This window comes from Callithrix jacchus, chromosome 12, assembly GCF_049354715.1.
Source record: "Callithrix jacchus isolate 240 chromosome 12, calJac240_pri, whole genome shotgun sequence".
Taxonomy (NCBI): Eukaryota; Metazoa; Chordata; class Mammalia; order Primates; family Cebidae; genus Callithrix; species Callithrix jacchus.
Window position 1 is genome coordinate 67,339,584 of NC_133513.1, and position 23,666 is coordinate 67,363,249.

Sequence of the window (23,666 nt, forward strand, 5' to 3'; positions counted from 1 at the left end):
CAGTAGCTTGCACCCAAATGTTTTGCTTCTATTCTCTTCCCCTTCCTTCTCATGGAACATCATCCAGCTTGGTAGAGAGAATCCAAAGCAGTGCTTCCCCACACTATGCTCTGCCAGGGTGGCAGGTGCCCAAGGGACAGCTGCCTCCAGTCTAAAGCAGCCCTAAGCATCTTCCATGTGGAGGTCAGGAAAAAGGTTGGGAACAACACATTTAAACCTCAGGAACTTCTGGACTCACAGACACCCTAGTGACAGAGAAGGGAAAATGACCACCACCATACTGGGGGAAAAAAAAAAAATCCATGACACAAAAAAGTAATCATCTAACCGCATCTGTTCAAAGTTTACAACGCAGAGAGAAGCCAATCAGTGCCTGGCTTTTTAACTATCAACCACATTGAACAAAGGTATAAAACGTAATTACTTTATTGATTTCTTACAATCAAATACTGCCAACTTGCATTATTCCCACTCTTGCATCATTTAAAACAAAGGGTATTTTCTCCTTGTTATTTTCAAATGATGCATTATACAATAAAGTTAGAACTTAAAATGCACCCTGATTAATTATGTAAACTGGTAATTTGTTTAAAAAAGCATAATAATTTGGTTCCTTTCTTCATAAAATGGAAATTTAAATATTTCTCCTGATAGTCTTGAGGTTATGAGTAGTGCAAAGTGTGGCACATATAGTTTCATCAAGAAGGGTGTGTGTCTTACACACCTTATTTAAACAAACAAAATGTGCATTAACAAAACGCACACATTCAATGCATGATAGAAAGCTTGTTTCAAATAGAAGGCAGCCCCTCGGGCCACCATATTATTTAGGTTTTGCATTATCATTTATGGCATTATAGATTAATTACGCATAACATACTTTTAAACATTTTAACCCTGAAGATAAGAAAAATAATTGTTGCTTGAAAAAAATTATTCCAGGTAGCCATTTGGTTTGTATCAGGAGAAAGTGAACCCTCCATGAGTTTAGTGTCTGCCAAGTCGGAATCATTAGCACAAGTCAGTGAATCAGATACGAGACACATTTCACAGTGACTGTTTCCCAAGTCCTGGCAATGCCTCTTCTCTCACAGTCCGCCAGATGATGAAGCATTTCCGGGATGACCCTTCTATGTGGTTTTTCCCTTTTCATTCTTTTTGCTGAATTAACTACTACTGTATTATTTCCTCTTCTCCCCTCCTCTTCTGTGGCCTTCCATTTCAATTATTCATAAATCCTTTCAGAATATCCTCAGAGAGCTCCATAAGGGGAAGTTCTGGAGATGGAAAATCCAAGGGAGGAAGATTGGGGATTGGAATGTCCTTGGCTTTCCCAGTATTTGCTGCAAACTTCTGCCAGGTTGAGGAGGCTGTGGCAGTTTCTGAATGTGGTGGCAAGCTCCATAACTCTGACGTTTCTACAAAATCAGCATCTACATCCAGCTCCTTTTCTAATGGACCTTTTAGAAGTCTGGCCATTTCAGCCTTTAGTTGTTTATTTTCTTTCCTTAATCTTTCATTCTCAGCCACAAGGAATTCCACATGCCTCTTCAAATCTGCAATTTTGGTTGCCTGCTCCTCTATAATTGTTTTATCATCTTTTGGGGCTTTGCTTCCAATACATGGCTCCACTGGCTCACTCTTTTGCTGAAGTAAATACAGTAGTGTGTCTGGATCCCTGTCAAAGATCCCCTGCATCTCAGGCAGGCGTTGCTCTGTGGAAGGGCTGTACTTCTGAGAAAGGGGGCTCTGGCCCTCTGCATCCTCTGCAGAGGGCTTGTGAGATGCCTGAAGATAGGCAGCTACATCCTTGTCTGTGTTCTGCTGGGCTTTCAATCTTTCTTCACGCTGGGCCCTTTTCCATCTCTCTTGGATGAGGAGGAGCTGTTTCATGTGGCTATCCCTTTGCAATTCCAGTGAAAGATGAGCCTATTACACATAAGGAAAGGTAAAATTTGAAGAATTTAACATTTTAAGTGTCTTAGTAATGTCCAAGATATACTACTCCAAATTCTTCCTTTCTGAATAAACCAACACTTACAACTTACATATATGTTTGCAATTGAATAAAACTTAATATTTTCCCCAATGTGCCTGACCCCATGTGTAATGTCATTTGTACTCAACTTAAAATTAGAAATCTTTCCTCTGTAGACATATTAATTCTACCAACAGCTACTAGAAAGTTTTCCTATTAACAGGGTGTTTGGATAGCTCAATACAAACCTGTATCATGAGCAGATTCTATACTTTCAAAAGCAGTGAAAGGGATAGAACACAACTTTAAAGTCCCCTTGGTTCAGTCTGAGAAACTAACGGCTTTCCCTGCCACTGATATACCTCACAGAAATGGTCTCTTTAACTGATACTTTTATAATAAAGTTTTTAAGAAGATATTTTGTATGTATTTATTTTAGAGACAAGGTCCCTGTTGCTGAGGCTTAAGTGCAATGGCACAGTCATAACTCACTTGAGCCTTGAACTTAGGTGTTCAAGTGATCCTCCCACCTCATCCTCCCAAGTAGCTAGAACTATAAGCATGTGCTACCATGCCCAGCTAATTTTTAAAATTTTTGTAGAGATGGGGGTCTCACGATGTTGCCCAGGCTAGTCTCGAACTCCTGGGCTAAGTGATCCCCCTGCCTTGGCCTCCAAAAGTACTGAGATTATAGGCATGGGCCACCATACCCAGTCTTATGAATAAATGTATCTTGAAATACTTGGCAGGTCCTCCTCAAACACAGAAGACAACTTAAAACAATTGATGAAACAAATTTAAAAGTACCTGAACTGCTTAAGAATTCAAGCAAAGATTAAAAAATAAATAAATAAGGCCAGGCATGGTGGCTCACGCCTATAATCCCAGCACTTTGGGAGGCCGAGGAGGGTGGATCACAAGGTCAAGAGATCAAGACCATCCTGGTCAACATGGTGAAACCCCGTCTCTACTAAAAATACAAAAAATTAGCTGGGCATGGTGGTGCGCGCCTGTAGTCCCAGCTACTCGGGAGGCTGAGGCAGGAGAATTGCTTGAACCCAAGAGGCGGAGGTTGTGGTGAGCCAAGATTGCGCCATTGCACTCCAGCCTGGGTAACAAGAGCAAAACTCTGTCTCAAAAAAAAAAAATAAATAAATAAAAATAAAAATAAGAATTCAAGCAAAGATTAAAAAATAAATAAATAAGGCCGGGCACGGTGGCTCATGCCTATAATCCTAGCACTTTGGGAGGTGGGTGGATCACAAAAGTCAAGAGATCAAGATCATCCTGGTCAACATGGTGAAACCCCGCCTCTACTAAAATACAAAAATTAGCTTGGCATGGTGGCACGCGCCTGTAGTCCCAGCTACTCCAGAGGCTGAGGCAGGAGAACTGCTCGAACCCAGGAGGCGGAGGTTGCGGCGAGCCAAGATTGCGCCATTGCACTCCAGCCTGGGTAATAAGAGCGAAACTCAGTCTCAAATAAATAAATAAATAAAATATAAAAAATAAAAAATTCAAGCAAAGAGAAGTGAGCGGCTGGTCAGATTTAAATTATCTTTGAAAAGCAAAGGGTAGTCCAGTTGGTTTCCTCTTGGCCAGGCCTGTTTACTGACTGTGAGCTAATGATCATGTAAGAGCTAATGATCAGGGGTCCTAAGAGGGCTCTCTAAAAGATACATCTGGGCTATCTGTGAGTAACCACTAGAAAAAAAGAAGTTTCTGCATTCTATGTCTGGGACATCGACTGCAATTCCTTTAGTTTTAATTTCCTTTCTGAAGTACTCTTCCCTTGCCCATTTTATATATTTTTGACTATAGCATTTTGAGAGGGACACAATGTTTTGCTTTATACACAATTCAAGTCTCTACAGGAAAACCTTTCTAACCCTTGTTGCAAATATTAGGAACATGTCTCACCTGCTCAGATTGTGTCAGCTTCATTGCTTCAGAAAGATACGCTGTTAAAAAAAAATAGGCACGTTAATATGTGTCATCATTTTGTAATTAACAGGTAACAGGAAGAGTTTTAATAGTCCTCATATGACAAAGAAAACCAGTCTGATAAATAATTCTGCTATAATTGGGGATTTTTTTTTTTAAAAAAGCATTCTTTCCCCAAAGGATGTCAGTGGCAATAAAATGAAAATATTCCCTACCCATTCTTGAAGGTTTTGTTATTTAAAACTCCTGTAGATTTTATAATTCAGAAACTGAAGATGGCCTAATGAGAAAAATAGGTTTATGGAAGATTAAAATCAAACAAGAACTTATTGTACTGACAAAAATATCATGAGATTATCAATGACTTTGTATCCATCTGAATACCTGGAACCTATCATTTTGGACTCCTATAGAATCACTTTTAATGAATACTGTCTCTGAGCTAGGCTATCAGCCTTAGGGTTAAAATCCCTAAGAACTTGTTGACATATTTACTGTGAGAAAGTTATTGAGGACAGTATAATGTCACTTATGAAGATCTTCAATAAACTTCTCTCTCTGATCTTAGAATCAGATCCTCGGCGACTATTTGAATTCTAAAAAAAATGCCAGAACTAATGATACATTTTGTGAACTATATTACTAGTCCTTTCCCATTTTCTCTATGGATTTCCTTACCTACATATCTCTCATTACATTTGATATTTTGTTATACATTCCTCTTTAAGACATTTTGTAACCGTTCTGGAACAAGGTTAGGTATAAATAACAAGTTCTGCATCACTAATACAGAATTGTCTATAATCAATCTCCATGTTTATCTTGCTTGCTATCAACATTTTTGGCACATCTCATCCTTACATTAAGTTCCTCTTTTGCCTTTCTGCAGATACTACAAGGCATTGCTTTCTGTCCAGTCTTGATCCAAATAATTTAGTAATTTTGATGTCATAATTAAGGAGTTCTTGCCTGCTAGGTTCTACCATAGTCCTCAAGGTAGAGATTAATTAGATCAGGGGTCCCAAACCCCCTGGCTGGTACTCGTCTGTGGCTTGTTAGGAACTGGGCCACACACACAGCAAGTTCACAGCAGGCAAGCCAGCGAAGCTTCATCTGTATTTACACTTGCTCCCATTGCTTGCATTACCGCCTGAGCTCCGCCTCCCATCAGATCAGCGGCAGCATTAGAGTCTCATAGCAGCGCAAACCCTATTGTGAACTGCACATGCTAGGGATCTAGGTTGCGTTTTCCTTATGATAATGTAATGCCTGATGATCCGTTACAGTCTCCCATCATGCCCAGATGGGACCGTCTAACTGCAGGAAAACAAGCTCAGGGCTCCTACTGATTGTACATTCTGGTGAGTTCCTCACCCCAGGTCTGCGAAAAATTGTCTTCCACAAAATTCGTCCCTGGTGGCAAAAAGGTTAGGACTGCTGGAATACATGCTCCCTCTCCAAGGAAAAAGAGAGGTGGGGCCAGGGGTGGTGGCTAGCACTTTGGGAGGTTGAGGCTGAGGCTAAAGGACTGCTTGAGCCCAGGAGTTCGAGAATAGCCTAGGTAACATAGCAAGACCCTGTATCAAGTTAAAAAGATTTAAAAAAAAGAGTTGGTTTAAAAAAAAAAAAAAAAAGAGTGGGTTATATAGTCTCTGCTCCAGTCATGCTTACCATAAATAATTACATTCGCTCCGCAACCTTTGTCTTTCATTCCTATAGTAAGTCTGTATAGCTGCATACTATTTCTTTTCCTTTTGTTCATGTTTAAATCTGTGGAGACATCCTAACTGCTCTGCTCATATTCCAATACATTGTTGACAAATGTTCTCAGACACCCCTTCCAACTTGCCTGCATTTGTCTCCCTGTTTGCTTTAAATCCACTTTCTTAACAAAGGGAACAGATTTCACAAAACCAAGCTTAAGCCAACTGAAGTGCCTCCCTTTGTAGAACCTTGAATATATGACAGGCTGGGTGCAGTGGCTCACGCCTGTAATCTCAGCACTTTGGGAGGCCAAGTCAAGTGGATCATGAGGTCAGCCTGAAATCCCATCTCCACTAAAAAAAATACAAACAAATTATTTGGGTGTGGTGGCATGTGCCTGTAACCCCAGCTACTCAGGAGGCTGAGGCAGGAGAATCGCTTGAACCTGGGAGATGGAGGCTGCAGTGAGCCAGGGAGATCACACCACTGCACTCCAGCCTGGGTGACAGTGCAAGACTCTGTCTCAAAAAAAAAAAAAAAACATCTATTGCTCTTCTATCAGGAAATCTGTTAAACCAGTATCAAAGCACACAGGTGCAGCAATATAATGCCTCTGAATGATAAGGACTGATCAGATCTAGAATCATTTTCATGTTACTGCAGTTTCAAAAGGCTTAACATTTGTTTTCAACCAAAGTATTGATCAAATCCATATAAATACTGTGACTCTGGGGCCTGCTCATCTTCTGAAATGTTCATTTTGAGTTCTAAGCACTGTCAATGGCTATTAACTTACTTAGGCTTTTGCTCTTTTGATGTGTATGAACGAAGAGAAATTCACTTAGGGAACTGGACTGCATGAGAAGGGTTAAGAGAAAATTACACCAATCAAGTTACCGCCACTAATCAAGGGTTTAAAGCAACACATTTTTCCAACAATGTTGAATCTCTGGGAGTCTGTGGTTTTCTGTTTTGTTTTGTTTTTTTGTTTTAGGATGGAGTTTCACTGTTGTTACCCAGAATTGAGTGCAATGGCACAATCTCGGCTCACCGCAACCTCCACCTTCCCTGTTCAAGCAATCCTCCTGCCTCAGCCTCCCGAGTAGCTGGGACTACAGGCGTGCACCACCCAGCTAATTTTTGTATTTTTAGTAGAGATGGGGTTTCACCCTGTTGACCAGGATGGTCTCAGATCTCTTGACCTCGTGGATCCACCCACCTCGGCCTCCCAAAGTGCTGGGATTATAGGTGTGAGCCATCACGCCTGGCCGTCTTCTTAAACTTACCTTTTTAAACATGGAATAGGAAAATGAAGACACCTTCCCTTCCCCACCTCCTGCCAGATTTAGATAGTTTTTTTCCTTCCTGATGTGCTTATGTGGCATGAATGCTCACATGCCCAGTTTCAATTCAGCCACTGTCCACCTAAAGAGTAAATGCTACCTTTCTTTAAAAGGAAAGAGACATCAAGCAACTTATTTCAACACATTTATAATACAAACACTACAAGAGGCCATAAAGTCCTTAGCTATGTAATCTTAGGGTAAGTTTTTAGTCTCAGAATCTTCTCTGATCTTTGACAGCTGGACACACAGGCCCTCCACCCCCTGCCCTGTTTGCCTTTAAATTCTCTCACTTCAGCCTTTCCATCTTATTAGTCTTTCTCAGATGTTGATCTTTCCTTCTCACATCTCTAAAATGATTTCCAAATAAGTTGCTTCCTTTCAGAATAGACCTATATCCATACCTTCTAAGATCAGTTATAAGCCCTAGATGTAAGTCAGTTTCAAAAAGTGAGCTCATTTCGACCACATCAATTTTCAACTCAGACATTCTAAAACATAACACATGTTGAAACCCCCAATCAACTCAGTGAGATTTACTAATCACATTAAGTTCTACCTCCATAATTGAAGCTAATGTGATCTAAAAGACTGCCTTATTTTTCTACTCCTGAGAATGTCACAGAATTGAGACTGGGGGTGGGAGAGGTACCTGAAGGCCAACATTACTTTTAAATCTTCAAAGACAAGGATTAGGTTAGGACTAAAACTTTCTTCCCTTTATATACTCATAACATCCCATAGCTCAGTCCATAAAATATGCTGATTTACTCCACTTAACATAGTTATATATATGTAACCATGACCATTTTGGGTTACATAAGGTATTGTTTCACTGAGGCATTCATGTAAAACATGACTTTCTTAAATAAACATGGTACATCGTCTTTGTATTGATTACAGATTTAATCATCTGACTCATACCAAAATATGGTTTAGGGAAGATTTAAAGAGCACTAGTTGACATATTTAATGCTGTTCAAAGCTCACTATAAAAACACCCAAAGATTTATGGGATATCTGCTTTGTGCTTGGCCCTGGGGCAGACACCTCCAGTACAGTGGCAAAACTATTTCTATTTAAAAAAAAAAGGGGGGGGGGTGGCGGGTGCAGTGGCTCACGTCTGTAATCCCAGCACTTTGGGAGGCCAAGGTGGGTGGATGGATCACAAGGTCAGGAATTCAAGACCAGTCTGGCCAAGATAGTGAAACCCCATCTCTACTAAAAATACAAAAATTAGCCAGGTGTGGTGGTGGGCACCTGTAGTCCCAGCTACTCAGGAGGTTGAGGCAGGAGAACCACTCAAACCCAGGGAGGTGGAGGTTGCAGTGAACCCTGACTGTACCACTGCACTCCAGCCTGGGCGACAAAGCAAGATTCTGTCTCAAAAAAACAAAAACAAAAACCCACACACTTAAAATTTTCTTTGAAAATTACCAACTTCTAGGCAAAAGTCACTGTAGTAAGAAGGCTTATCCAAACTACTGCCCACCGTGCGGTCTGTATTTCAGCAGTAAATACATTGGGGCAGCCTCTGTCACAAAATATGGCCCTGCCTGCCAGCAGACTTCAGGGTTTGCCCTAAGATAGGTGACCAGCACATATGCCCTAAGTGCATGCAAAAAAAAAAAAAAAGAAAAAGAAAAGAAAAAAGAAAGGTGACCTGCACTAATTTCGAATGCAGCATGAGTAAAACATCCTTTCCCCAAAGATTTTTAAATTTTTATTTTTATACTTACCACTACACTAACAAGGACCCAAAGCTTTTTGGTTACTCAGCCAACAGAAACTGGTCTAAGCAAAACAGGCCCCCAAGATCTATTTCTGAGTTCAACATATGCTAGGTTGCTTGACTGACTAGGGTAAAATTAGGTCTTTGATAAGAAGCCAACAATTCTAAAATTCATACCAAAATGAAAGCTATCATCAGCATGTTACTATAAGCATGCATGTAGAGATGATATATTCAGTTACTGAGAGTCCTCATAAAAAAAAAAAAAAAGAGATTATATATTCAGAAGGAAAGCTAAAAGGACGACAGGAAAAATCTTCCCACATTTTAGGTAACAAAAGTCTTTAGGAAGTTTTGCATTATCAGCATGTTAGAAAACAGAAACTCAGTGAAAATGAATTGGTTAGTATTGAATTACTAATTATTTTTAGAACCTAAAATGGCCAACTATCTGAAACCCAAACTTCTTTTTTACAATAACTAAGATAAAATGGCAGACCTGTTAGAATCAGCTCCTGTTTTAGGGATCTTTGGGATCAGAAAGCTGTGTCCAGGAATTGCTTACCATTTATCACATTTATGCCATCTTCATGGTTTAGAAAGAAGATTGGATTAGGAGGAGCTGGGAAATCCAACATACTCAATTGAAAAATAACCAAGGCTGATATTCTGGTGGGTCAGCAGTATCAGTCTTGCATATGAAGACCAACACACACCATTACTATTATGACTGTCTGCTCTTCAGTTTTTGTGTGTTTTTTTTTTTGTTTTTGCTCTTCAGTTTTATACTGAGCACTTAACAAGAATACTCACCCGCAGCCTTTTTGTGACAAGAAATAGCCTCTTCGTATTTGCCTGCAGCTAATAAACGGTCTGCTCGTCTGCTCTGTTGATGAGCCTAGAAGACAAACATCCCTTAGTTCCTCTAGATCACAAAACATGATGTCTTGTCAAAAGCAACTACCTTTTAAGAAGATAAAAATACTGTTTGTTGGACATATCAAACCCTTATTACAGCTCTATCTGTAGTTGGATAAATGTAATGGGTAGAGCCTAGAACTGCAGCACCTGAAAGGAACTGGCAACTTCTTTGAGTTCTACCAATAAGTCCTCTCAAGGTTAACACCAGGCACTTAACTCCTTCAGCGACGCACCTTCTTACACTCTTTGGAGATTAACCAAAAGTTACATAGATTGTTATTCAAAATGTCTACTTTCTTGATTTTTAACAAGCTCCTTTCAAAACAAGAGCTATTTTGTAGATACTTTCAGTAGTCTGTATAGTTAAAAAAAACTATAATCAGGAAATCACTCATCATGTAGTAAAACCAAGCTTCTCTTGTAACATCTCATTCTTCCAACATTAAAGTTACTATTTTTTTTTTAAATAAAAAATTTGGACATTGTATAGTAAACGTATTCACAATACCAACATCTAATATTACAAAGATTTTTTTAAAGATATAACTCATCAAAAGAAAAAAGTCAAAAAAATCCGAAGTTCTAACAGCAAATAATGTAACTGCTCTTGAATTGCACAGGAAAATTGATTAAATAAGCAGTCACTGGCCTCCTTACACTTTAAGAATTTCAAAAAAGCTTTAAAGCTAGGCCCAGTGGCTCAAGCCTGTAATCCCAGCACTTTGGGAGGCTAAGGCAGGCAAATTACCTGAGGTCAGAAGTTTAAGACAAGCTGAGCCAACATGGTGAAACCCCATCTCTACTAAAAATACAAAAATTAGCCAGGCATAATGGTGGATGCCTGTAATCCCAGCTACTTAGGAGGCTGAGACAGCAGAACTGCTTGAACCTGGGAGGCAGAGGTTGCAGGGAGGCAAGATGGCTCCATTGCTCTCCAGTTTGGGTGACAAGAGCAAAACTCCATCTCAAAAAAAGAGAGAGCTTTAATATACATTATTTCAGCTGCTTTAATTATGACTTTGTGAATGCTTTTTCCTCTCTTACATAAGGAGGCCCAAGACTGGTGGGGGTTATGTAACTTCCATTAAGCTTATACATTTAACCAGCAAGGAAAAAAGCAGAGATAAGTTTTCTACTTCATGTAACATTTTCCTCAATAACAAACTCATACATGATTTAGCAAAGCTTCACAGCTTCGCAAAAAACTGGAAAGCACTGTACACCCATGTTCATAACAGCATTATTCACAACAGCCAAAAGGTGGAAGCAATCCACATGTCACCAACACATGGATGGATAAATGCAGTCAGTATATACACACAGGAATATTACTGTCTTTAAAAGGAAGGTAATTCTGATACTACAACATGGATGAACTGTGAGGACATGAGACTGAATAAACTAACCCAATGATAAAAGGACAAATACTATACAAATCGATTTACTGGGGTATCTAAAATAGTCAAACTCATAAAAACAATAAAGTTGAATGGTGGAACAACTCATCATTGAATAGGGGTGGGAGAAATGGGGGGTAGGTATTCAAATGGTAGTTTCAGTTTTTCAAGATGAAAAAATTCTTGAGATTTGTTGTACAACAATGTGAATATACTTAACGCTACTAAACTGTTCACTTAAAAATAGTTAAGAGGGTAAACTTTACATATATATACTTTTTAATATTATTTTAAAAAGGTGAAAGGTGGGCCAGGCATGGTGGCTCACGCCTGTAATCCCAGCACTTTGGGAGGCTGAGGCAGGCAGATCACCTGAGGTCCAGAGTTTGAAACCAGCCTGATGAACATGGAGAAACCCTGTCTTTAAAAAAAAAAAAAAAAAAAAAAAAGGTGAAAAGTGGCTGGGCGCAGTGGCTCATGCCAGTAATTTCAGCACTTTAGGAGGCTGAGGCAGGCAGATAGATAGCTTGAGCTCAGGAGTCTGAGACCAGCCTGGGCAATACAGTGAAAACCCATCTCTACAAAAAATACAAAAATTAGCCGGGTGTGGCACTCATGCCTGTAGTCCCAGCTACTCAGGAGACTGAGGTGAAAGGATCACTTGAGCATGGGAAATGGAGGCTGCACTGAGCTGTGATCGCATCACTGCACTCCGGCCTGCTGGGTAACAGAGATCGTCTCAAAAAAAAAAAATAAATAAAAAATAAAAAAAATAAAAAAAATAAAAAAAATAAAAAAATTGGGTCTGGTGGCTCATGCCCGTAATCCCAGCACTTGGGGAGGCCAAGGCAGGTGGGGGTGGATCACCCAAGGTCAGGAATTTGCAACCAGCCTGGCCAACATGGTGAAACCCCGTCCCTATAAAAATACAAAAATTGGCTGGGTGTGGTGGCTCACGCCTGTAATCCAAGCACTTTGGAGGCCAAGGCAGGAGGATCACCTGAGGTGGGGAGTTCAAGACCAGCCTGACCAACATGGTGAAACCCCGTCTTTTAAAAAAAAAAAAAAAAAAATTAGCCAGGAATGATGATGATGGGTGCCTGTAATCCCAGATACTCAGGAGGCTGTGGTGGGAGAATTGCTTGAACCCAGGAGGCAGGCAGAGGTTGCAGTTAGTCGAGATCGCATTATTATACTCCAGCCTGGGCAACAGAGTGAGGCTTCATCTCAAAAAAAAAAAAAAAAAAAAAAAAAGTGAAAAGCTTATCTGTTCTGGCTGGGCGTAGTGGCTCACGCCTATAATCCCAGCACTTTTTGGGAGGCCAACGCGGGTGGATCACGAGGTGAAGAGATCGAGACCATCCTGGTCAAAAAGGTGAAACCCCATCTCTACTAAAAATACAAAAATTAGCTGGGCATGGTGGTGCACGCCTGTAGTACCAGCTACTTGGGAGGCTGAGGCAGGAGAATTGCTTGAACCCAGGAGGAGGAGGTTGCGGTGAGCCGAGATCGTGCCATTGCACTCCAGTCTGGGTAACAACAGTGAAACTCCGTCTCAAAAAAAAGAAAAAAGAAAAGCTTATCTGTTCTGTCAGCTGAAAAATGATTTGTCTTGGATGCTTTTTAAACACATGTTCCTTTTACGCTGTATAAATATACTTCACAGAATCACTTTTGCAATTCAGATTATAAATATTCTGGATATGTCTGCAAATCATACTCAGTATAAAACACAGGTGAAGACAAAATAGAAAACAGCACTTCCAGCAATGCACTGCTGTGAGCCACTTCTATTTCTGTAAAAAACAAGCAACAATCTTAAAGATAAGATTTGTCCCTTTCAATTAGAGGATTTCAGAGACTTTATATTTTTCAAATACTAATTAAACTTTTCTCTAAGTCTTAACATATTCCTGGGAACAATAATAGGTTACAAGAAATGAGGTTACTTCATTCTAACACTGTTTTCTATCTGTGTGTTCACACAGATAGAAAATTAGCTGGGCATGGTGGCACGTGCCTGTAATCCCAGCTACTCAGGAGGCTGAGGCAGGATGAGTTCAATCACTTTCTACCTTATGCTATGGATATTGATGGAGCTCCATAATTAAACTTCAAACTCTGTGATGACAGAATTGTTAACTGAATACCAGAAGAATAAAAAGTTTTCAAACAGTGAGAGCAAGTCCTCATGGCTCTTCAACTCCCTTAAAATGTAGAGTCCAATCTCTAATCAGTCTGCCAATTTAGGAGTTAAATCTCACTATAGTTTCAGATTATTACTAAGCTCAATAAAAACACACATCTCCTTCTAGATCACTTACAGTATCTTTCCTAAAAAAGAAAAAAAAAAAAGGCCGGGCGCAGTGGCTCAAGCCTGTAATCCCAGCACTTTGGGAGGCCGAGGCGGGTGGATCACGAGGTCGAGAGATTGAGACCCTCCTGGTCAACATGGTGAAACCCCGTCTCTACTAAAAATACAAAAAATTAGCTGGGCATGGTGGCACGTGCCTGTAATCCCAGCTACTCAGGAGGCTGAGGCAGGAGAATTGCCTGAACCCAGAAGGCTGAGGTTGCGGTGAGCCAAGATTGCGCCATTGCACTCCAGCCTGGGTAACAAGAGCAAAACTCCAATTCAAAAAAAAAAAAAAAAAAAAAGAGGCTGGGCGCGGTGGCTCATGCCTATAATCCCAGCACTTTGGGAGGCCGAGGCGGGTGGATCACAAGGTCAAGAGATCGAGACCATCCTGGTCAACATGGTGAAACCCAGTCTCTACTAAAAATACAAAAATTAGCTGGGCATGGTGGTGCACGCCTGTAGTTCCAGCTACTCGGGAGGCTGAGGCAGGAGAATTGCTTGAACCCAGAAGACGGAGGTTGTGGTGAGCCGAGATCGCGCCATTGCACTCCAGTCTGGGTAACAGCAGCAAAACTCCATCTCAAAAAAAAAGAAAGAAAGAAAAAAAAAAAACCCACACATCTCCTCTAGGTTATTTGGCACCAGAACAATCAAATGCCATATTTTTTTAAAAGGACAGTTCCCACTACCTTCTTATTAGACACACAGCAAATGCAGCCTCTTGATAGAGCTCGACTGTCAATGTTCAAATCTCAGTTTGACTATATGAGACACATGAACCCGGCTTTCCCAACTATCTGCCTCAGTTGTCTCATCTCTAAAATGAGAGTTGTTGTCTGCTTATGTAAATTTAATGGCACCAAAAACAAGAGTTAAAATTGAACTAGTTGAAACGTCACAGCGCTTAGAATAGTGCCTGGTTCTGGTACATACTTGATATATCCCTCATTAAGTACTATGAAAGCCAATAGAAGTAATGGAAGTACCTGCTATCAAGAAGTTGACAATATAGTTAGGTCTGGACTACATGCATTAAAAAAATTTTTCATCTTAATTATTTGGGACAGGGTCTTGCTCTGTTGCCCAGGCTGGAGTGGAGTAGTGCAATCACAGCTCACCACAGCCTCAATATCCTGGGCTCCAGGATATTGGCCAGGCTGGTCTCAAAACTCCTGATCTTGTGATCCGCCTGCCTCGACCTCCCAAGTGCTGGGATTATACGCGTGAGCCACTGCACTCAGCCCCAGGAAGACCTCTTTTTAAGTCTAAAGATCAACTTCTCCTATATGCAGGTAGCCTGCATCTTTTTTATTCTTTTAACTTTTGGTTTAGCTTTTTTTTTTTTTTCCAGAACTGTCACCATTTGCTATGAAGACAATGAGAATCTAGTGCAGTATCTTTCAAATTACATGATGCAACCCACTAGTGGGTTGTGAAGACCATTTAGCAGGTCACAACTAGCATTTTTATTTTTTTGTTAATTCTTTTTTAATGCAGAAAACTGAAACTGGATAATTTATTTATTTTTGAGACAGAGTCTCACTCTGTCACCAGCCTGGAGTGCAGTGGCAGGATCTCGGCTCACTTAACCTCCGGCTCCCAGGTTCAAGGGATTCTCCTGCCTCAGCCTCCTTAGTGGTAACTACAGGTGAGCGCCACCATGCGCAGCTAATTTTTGTATTTTTAGTAGAGACCATATTTCACCATGTTGGCCAGGATTGTCTCAATCTCTTGACCTCGTGATCCACCCACCTCAGCCTCCCAACAGCTGGGCAACTGTGCTCAGCCACAACTAGCATTTTTAAAATATGTAACTGTAGGGACTCCATATTTGGATCCCCTTCCACGAACACTCTCATGGAAGCCATTTTTCTCTATCCTGGATTTCCCCTCTGGAGTCCCCTTCCACACTCTCTCATGGAAGCCTGTCTTCCCCTCCTAAACTCCATCTCTCTCTCTATTCCCTTCCATTCAGGGTGGAAGCTGCTTTCCTCTCCTGGATTCCATCTTTCTGGATTCTCTCTTTCAGTGTGAGTTAGCTGTTTCTTTCTCTCTCCTTCTCCTGTTTCTCTTTAAATAAATCACTTTCTACACTTTTGAATCAGGCATTTACTGCGTGCTGCATCATGGTCCCCTCTCTCATTCTTGAGAGCAGGAAACCAAGAACCTGGAGAAACGTCCTCTCAGGGGAGCTGAGGGCACCCTGAACCCCAATATTACATTTTGAAGAGCCAGCCAGAAGAGGGGTACAGCCAGAAAAGGGGTAAAGCCAGGGAAGGGGTACAGCTAAAGACAATGACTTCAAATTCCAGTTAAGGTAGTGGAAAGAGACTCATGGATTCATCACACTTGGATACCTCCTGGGGAAAGTCACAGACCCTCCACTCCGCAGCCTGAATTTCCTGGAGATTACCATTCATCCACCTGTGAGCCATTAGAAAATCTACATGTTTTTCCAACAAGATCTTCAGGGAAACAACCATTCATAATTCTAATTTACATCCTGGCATTAAGCCTCAACTTTGCTCTCTCAAACTCTGATCATCCTTTTCATAGTGGGAAAGGAACCTGCCTCTTCCTAGGAAAAATGCTGCTATTTTATAAACCAGGTAAGTGTTGTTTTTAACATAGAACTCAGGAATCAATCAAACACAGGGCTAAAAATATTCCAGAAACAGTATTGTGAGGCTTAACTGGCTGTCCTGGCTCTATTCTCTCCTAGGCTCATTTATAACCATTCTATATTTGTTGGCCTCTGGGCCTCTCATCTTTAACCACTTTGTCACATTCATTTCTTCTAGAACCGTAAGGTCACAAATAATCCTGCTGCTGGAACCCCAGATGTCCTTGATTTGTGGGCTCATCATGGACCTCTAGATCAACCTGCACCCTTCAAAAGCTCCCCTCTGGAGGAAACCAACTGCAGGGCCCCTTCTAGGCCCCATCTCAGCAGGAAGTAGTTAGAGGATTGATGCCCATGTTCCAACAGAAATTGGGCTTTCCTGTCCGATGGAGGGAAGGAGGGAATGTGTTCTCTTTCTGATTCCACAAGGCAGCGCAGTTTTAAGGGCAAGGACTTCCCAGCAACATGACCCCCTCCCATCTCTCCATCCAGGAGATTTAACAGTTAATACTGTCGGGCATGGTGGCTCACGCTTTTAATCCTAGCACTTTGGGGGGCCCAGGTGGGTGGATCACCTAAGGTCAGGAGTTCAAGACCAACCTGGACATCATGGTGAAACCCCATCTTTAAAAAAAAAAAAAAAAAAATTTTAAAATTAAAAATAAAAAAAAGTTAATGTTTAAATTTCAAGGGCGCGAGAAAAAAACAAAAAGTCAATCACTCCAGTGGAAGTTCTAAGGAATTCCTTTCATTGGCCCGGGGTCTTAGAGAAGGTGGGGGTTCCTCCCAGGTTAAAAGCCCCCTTCTTCCACACCCCTTTGGACTCAATGTTTGGATCTCCTTCCACGAACACTCCTGTGGAAGCCATTTTTCTCTATCCTGGATTTCCCCTCTGGAGTTCCCTTCCACACTCTCTCATGGAAGCCTGTCTTCCCCTCCTAAACTCCATCTCTCTCTCTGTTCTCTTCCACTCAGTGTGGAAGCTGCTTTCCTCTCCTGTATTCCATCTTTCTGGAGTCTCTCACTCAGTGTGAGAGTTAGCTGTTTCTCTCTCCTCCTGTTTCTCTCTCTTTAAATAAATCACTTTCTACCAAAAAAAAAAAAAAGAAAAAAAATATGTAACTGTAAACCAGGCGCAGTGGCTCAAGCCTGTAATCCCAGCACTTTGGGAGACTGAGGCAGGTGGATTACCTGAGGTCAGGAGTTTGAGACCAGCCAGATCAACATGGAGAAACCCCATCTCTACTAAAAATACAAAAATTAGCTGGGTGTGGTGGTTCATGCCTGTAATCCCAGCTACTCAGGAGGCCGAGGCAGGAGAATCCCTTGAACCTGGGAGGCGGAGGTGGCACTTGAGCCTGGGCAACAAGAGCAAAACTCCGTCTCAAAAAAAATATATATATCTAATTGTAAATATTAGAGTTCATCACGCACAGCAAAAAGTTTTAATTTGTTTTTGGTGAAGTTTATGAGAGCCCCGCAGTTTTGCACAATTCCAGGAGCCATTTTCTACAATGGAGCAGCTCTATAGTAATACTCTGTATGTGCTGTAATTCTGCAAAAATTTCTCTATGTGGACCACAATCAAAACACATAAACACTGATTTATAGAAAGCTCAATATTCTACTTTGAATCTTTCTTTTTTTGAGACGTCATTTTGCCCTTTTTGCCCAGGCTGGAGTGCAATGGTGTCATCTCTGCTCACTGCAACCTCTGCCTCCCGGGTTCAAGTGATTCTCCTGTCTCATCCTCCCGAGTAGCTGGGATTACAGGCACACGACATCACACCTAGCTAACTGTATTTTTAGTAAAGACGGGGTTTTACCATGTTGCCCAGGTTGGTCCCAAACTCTTGACCTCAGTGATCCACCTGCCTTGGCCTTCCAAAGTACTCAAATTACAGGTGTGAGCCACCGTACCCAGCCTAATCTTCCTTTCAAATCCCACTATCACCACTTACCCGGCATTTCAAAGTCTTCATCTATAAAATGGGGGGAATATCTCATATTTAGCTATTAAGAGGAAAATATACGTAACATGTCCAATGCCAATCCCATTCCTTAGCAATAATTGCTGGATATCTCTTAGTGCTCTCTACCTCCTTTTTCCAGAGTGCTTCCATTATGCCCAGCCTGGGACAAAGAAATAAATTTTCCTTGGAATTTTTCAGGGCAACAAAGAAGGGGTTCAAATTGCCTCTTTTTACCTTGAAGATTTTAAAGCCAACATAATTAACAAGGGATAGTTATAAGGGCTCCAGGCATGTACATGGTCATTCCTTGGACCACGATATCTGACTACTTTTCTTACAGGCGCTGGAAAGCAAGAGGCTTGCTTCATTAACTCCCTCATGTGATTTAAGAACTGACCACTCTGGAGGGAAGCTGTTACTCAAACATTCTCAGCACTCTTAAGGGCTAAACACATAGAAAATGTTTGTGGCCAGGCAGTCACATGGACCCTGTCTTTTGCAGCAGAGGCGAGCAAAACATGAGCAATAGTCACATACAAATTAAGGTCTAACGTCACTTTCCAAATCAGCAGCAAATCAAAGTACTAGAAATTATTTCACACGAGTTTTGACATTTGTTACCAACAGTCACACAAAGTATGTGGAATTAAATACCTAAATATACACTAAGTAATTGTAAGTCATATTTTTTTCCCATTTAAAATTGACAGGCTGGGCAGAGTGGCACACCCTATAATTCCAACACTTTGAGAGGTTGAGGCAGGAAGATTGCTTGAGGCCAGGAGTTCAAGATCAGCATGGGCAACACAGCAAGACTCCCATTTCTACAAAAAGTTTTTTAAAAAAATTAGCTGGGCATGGTGGTACAAAGCTGTAGTCCCAGCTACTGGGGAGGGCTAAGGCAGGAGGATCCCTTGAGTGTGGGCAACAGAGTAAGACTCTCTGCCTCTTAAATAAAAATAGACAAGGCCAGGCATGATGGCTCATGCCTGTAATCCCAGCACTTTGGGAGACTGAGAAGGGCAGATCATGAAGTCAAGAGATCCAGACCATCGTGGCCAACACAGTAAAACCCAGTCTTAAAAAAAAAAAAAAAAAAAAAGAAAAGAAAAGAAAAATTGACCAAAAAACCTTAATGAAACAAACTTATTCAGAGTGCAAAGACTAGGTATTCTTTTCTCCAGAAGAATTTTTCTTTTGACAAACTTCAACCAGAGAATTAGAATGCATTATCTGTGGAACATATTAAAATGAATATTTCAAACTAGTCTCTTCCAGATATTAAAAATTCACTGAGGAATTTCTGAGGATCAATACTGGAGCAGAGGTACTAAATGCTAACACAGAATCTACAGTTCAGTAATAGATGAGAACCACATTGAAATGAATGAGTACCATATGGCAGCATTACTATTCAAGAGGTCTTGGTATCAAAATAAGTCATGATTCATAATGTATTTAAGTCACTGACCTAAGTACCTAATTCTCTCAGTTTAGGCTTATTTATCTGTAAAACTAGAAAACACATCTTACTAAGTTCCGAGGATGCTGTGAGGACACATGATTACAAATTCATGTACCATGAGTCCTTATATACAATGAATTTGGAATACACTATGATGTCATTAGACAAAGATTAATGCATTAGCAACTCTGAGTATTTAAAAAAAAAAGCTTGTATAATATTAATGGAATTTTCAAAGGCATTCAAATTATAGCATTGAGAACTCTCTCTCATCTTGAGTCAACTAGATATTAGGTGTTCACTGACATAAAAGAATGTCAGAATTTTCCAAAAATTCCCATATTATAAAACTGAGTGACAATCCTGAATGCCAGAGGCCTGTAATTGGTCCTCATTCAAGTAACTGTCAATGTCTGTTCTATTATCATCTTCCAATAAACAATCATGCTGGAAATCAGATCTTTCAAGCCTCAAATGGTTTAAGAATTCAAGGTGCCAAATTTCTGATACTTACCCACATACATTTTATGGCTGGAATTCAGAGTTATGCTAGCCTGCTTAAAAGACTCTGTCAACATTAACTCAGTTTTATAAAAAGGAGAATTTAGGCCGGGCGTGGTGGCTCATGCCTGTAATCCAAGCACTTTGGAGGCCAAGGCGGGCGGATCACCCGAGGTCTGGAGTTCAAGACCGGGCTGACCAACATGGTGAATCCCCGTCTTTTTTTTTTTTTTTTTTTTAAAGGAGAATTTAAACAGTCTTGTCACCATTTAACTAATTTTCCCTAAACTGGTAGTGATTCTGCAGTTCCATCTACAACTGTCACCCAGTTCCAGTCTTCTCATAAAACACCACACACTAGTGGGGCAGTTGGCTGGGGTTATGCCGCAGCCAAATAAAGCGAAGCTACTGGAACTGAACCAATGGTCATTTTGCAAGGACACCTGAACTCTGAAGCACTTTGTAAACAGCTGATTATTTCTAGTAACACTCCTATGAAGTTTCAGTATTGAGCCATCCATCATATTTCATTGCAAACTACATGTCACCTTAAAAACAAAAGTGCAAGACAGTTCCCTGGTTATTTAGAGTCAGAGTTGCTTTTTAGCCCAGGTTGGAGTGCGGTGGCACGATCTTGGCTTACTGCAACCTCCGCCTCCGGACTCAAGTGATCCTCCCACCTCAGCCTCCCGAGTAGCTGGGACGGCAGGCAGGCACCACCACGCCAGGTTATTTTTGTATTTTTTTGTCGAGACCAGGTTTCACCATGTTGCCCAGGCTGGTCTAAAACCCCTGAGCTCCTGATCCACCCGCCTCGGCGTCCCAAAGTGCTGGGATTACAGGCATGAGCCGTGCCGCGGTGCCTGGCCAGTTCCCTGGTTTTAAAAAAAAAATCACAAATGGCTGGTCCGAAGGTAGTGAGTTATCTCAACTGATTGTTCAGTCAGTTGCAGATCAAACTCCTTGTTCTACTATTTCCCCGCTTCTCACTACTGCACTTGCCTAGTCTTAAAAATAAATAAAAATTAAAGAAAAAAAAAACCTCACAAATGTAGTCCAATTCTACAGGTAAAAGTTATTAAGTGTAAATAACTCTTACCACCTGGGGCAGGGCCCAACTTAAAACTGGGAGGGGCTCCACACAGCAGCTAACCTGGCACCAGTGATTTGGTCCAATCTTACACTTTTAAAGCTCAAGTCCAAACCTTTATTCTACAAATAGATTTTAAATTAAGGGCTTATGGTCTGGTTATAATCGCTAACTCTTTCACTGTACTATGTACTTATTACAGTTCTAAGTGCTTTATACCTATTTACTCCTTTAATCCGGACAACAAATCTTAAGCAGAGTGAGGTCAAGTAGTTCGCCCAAGGTAACATAGCTATCAAGTGACAAGGTTAGAATTCAAATCCAAGCAGCACAGCTTCAGAACCTACAGTCTTAAGCCACCAGGCTCTACTGCTTTACTAGGGCTCAGAGTTCTGAGAAAATAATCCTCTATAGCGCTTTTTTTCAATACCACCATCGCAATGAATTGTAAACCTGCGACTTAAAAGTTCTTCCTGTGTGCAACCTTAGTAATCTAACTTTTGAATCCAAAATGGGTAACCTCTCTGAGAAACTAAAAGATGCTGTGGCCAGTCTGGAAAGAATTCGTGTTTCCTGGTGTTAGTGGGGTTCCGCTTTTCGCTAATTGCAACACCTGAAACGCCTTAAAACGTAAGTAAACAGGTTACCAGCATTTTCCTGAGAACAGCAAATATCTATTACACTTTAATGATGCCTAAATTGATAAATCTGAGCTAAAAACAGGATGATTTTTTTAATCTCAGATTTATCAATTTAAGCCATCAATCAACAACAATGGCTGTTTTTCCCCAGCTGTCTCTAATATAGTTGGGAGAAGACTCAGTTTATGCATGTGAATGTATGTGAGAAATGAGGGAGAAGTGAGGGGTGAGGAGGCTATTCATTCCTTTCTCCAAAGCGGGGCGTCTTAGACCCTCCTGCTTGAACTTAAAATCACTATCACACACCATTTCTGCCTTGGCCGGCTTCAGTGCCTCTCCAGGCTGTAGGCAGGGTGGCTACGTGGCGTTAGGAGGACTTCCCCCAGCCAGAGAGGAGGTGGCAGCCCCGGCTGCTGGCATCCCCTCGCCCAGGGCCCCGCAGTAGGGAGCGCCAGGAGCTTCCCGGGGATCCCCCAAGAGGGCAAAGTCCGAAGTGGCTGGCCTGGAGCCGCAGTTCGGCCAGGGCCTGCCTAGCACCCACTCAGAGCCTCTGCGACCACACCTGCCAAACCGCCCACCCCTGCCAAACCAACCCCCCGGCTTCTAAGGTTAGCCGACGCGCCGGAGACGGGGCCGGCCTCCTGAGGCGAAGGCACCCAAGACAGACGCTGTGGGACACTCACCAGGTTGAGGGGTCCTTCCATTACTTCCATAGACCCCGGGGCAAGCGGTGGCCTTAGGAAGGGAAGCTGTGGCGCCGGGGAACATGGAGGGGACTGCAAGGGAGCGCGACGCAGCCGCGGAGACCGCGGCCCCTCTCTGCGCCCCAAGAGCCAGTGGTGGGCGCAGAGGGAGCAACAACCTCACCACTTCCTCCTCCGGCGCTGCGCCGCGAGCCCGCCCCCTGCGCCGCCGCCACGGCCACGCACAGCGCCATGACGTCACACGCCCAAACGGCTGGTTCGAGGTGGGAGTGAGGACAGGGAGTGGGTGGGGCCCAGGGAAGGCGGGGCACCAGCTGACGTACGCTTGCGAGCGGCCAATCTTTCCTCTCGCGAGAAGCGTTAGTTCAGTTTCTTGACGTCTACTCTGACGTCTAGTGAGGAGGTACAGCCTTGCTGATGACTTGAAATGGGTGTCTTCTGCAGTTGGTTTCTCACGTTTCCTTCTAGGTTGACTTTTCCTTGAAACTACTCATCTTCGTTACTCTCTTTCTTGCGCTCCTGTCCACATCTTTATCCTTGTACTTGATTCATTTTTGAAAAGGCAGATATGAGCAATTCTAGACCATGTACTGGACTAACTCCCCTAGAGGTCAACAAACTCGAATAATTAAGGACTCTGCCCTCAAGTTGCTCACAAAGTGATAAGGAAAATAATTTTGGTCTAGCCAAATATAGTACTCGAGTCATTTAACCATTATGTGCCAAACCAAAAGCTAGGTTCTTACTGTCATGGAATTCACTAACAAACAGTTGCGATTTACGCTGGAAAGGGACTACAAGGGAGCTGCGACAGAGTGAGTAATCAAGGTGGAGTTGGGTGGTAAAGGAAAGCCTCAGGGGGGCGTGATTTTGTTTTTGAAAAGGAGTCTTGCTGATAAGATCCGCTCACTGCATCCTCCCTCTGCCCACCCCTCCCACAGGGGATCCTCCCACCTCGGTCTCCTAGGAAGCTAGGAACTACAGGTGCCCAGGCCAGGCTAATTTTTGTTCTTTTTGTAGAGACGGGGTTTCGCCATGTTGCCTATGCTGGTCTTGAACTCCTGGGCTCAAGTGAGCTCAAATGATTCGCCTTCCTGGACCTCCCAAACTAATGGGATTATGGGCGCAAACTACCGTACCTGGCTAAGGGTGTGATCTTGAGTTTCGCTCTTGTTACACAGGCTGGAGTGCAATGGTGAGATCTCGGCTCACCGCAACCTCCGCCTTCTGGGTTCAGGCAATTCTGCCTCAGCCTCCTGAGTAGCTGGGATTACAGGCACATGCCACCATG

The 23,666-nt window shown here is 42.0% G+C and overlaps 2 protein-coding genes across 8 annotated transcripts in view; one reads left to right on the forward strand and one right to left on the reverse strand.

Moving 5' to 3' along the window:
* Nucleotides 1–410: 410 nt before the first annotated feature.
* NRBF2 (nuclear receptor binding factor 2) lies at nt 411–22,570 on the reverse strand. The gene is made up of 4 exons (XM_003734476.6): nt 22,355–22,570; nt 9,515–9,599; nt 3,899–3,939; nt 411–1,929 (listed from the first exon to the last, which is right to left on the reverse strand). Exons 1-4 carry the CDS (start codon nt 22,382–22,384, stop codon nt 1,222–1,224), a joined length of 864 nt encoding a protein of 287 aa, XP_003734524.1. The 5' UTR covers nt 22,385–22,570; the 3' UTR covers nt 411–1,221.
* Nucleotides 22,438–23,666, forward strand: part of LOC108594138 (uncharacterized) — a 53,754-nt gene continuing 52,525 nt past the window's right edge. For 5 of the 7 annotated variants that reach the window (XM_078345851.1, XM_078345853.1, XM_078345850.1 and 2 more), the window contains exon 1: nt 22,438–23,190. In XM_078345851.1, the coding sequence (XP_078201977.1) occupies nt 22,438–22,752 (315 nt within the window). In that variant the 3' untranslated portion in view covers nt 22,753–23,190. The remainder of the gene's footprint in view (nt 23,191–23,666) is intronic. The other 2 variants (XR_008475526.2, XR_004732020.3) reach the window with 1 other exon arrangement.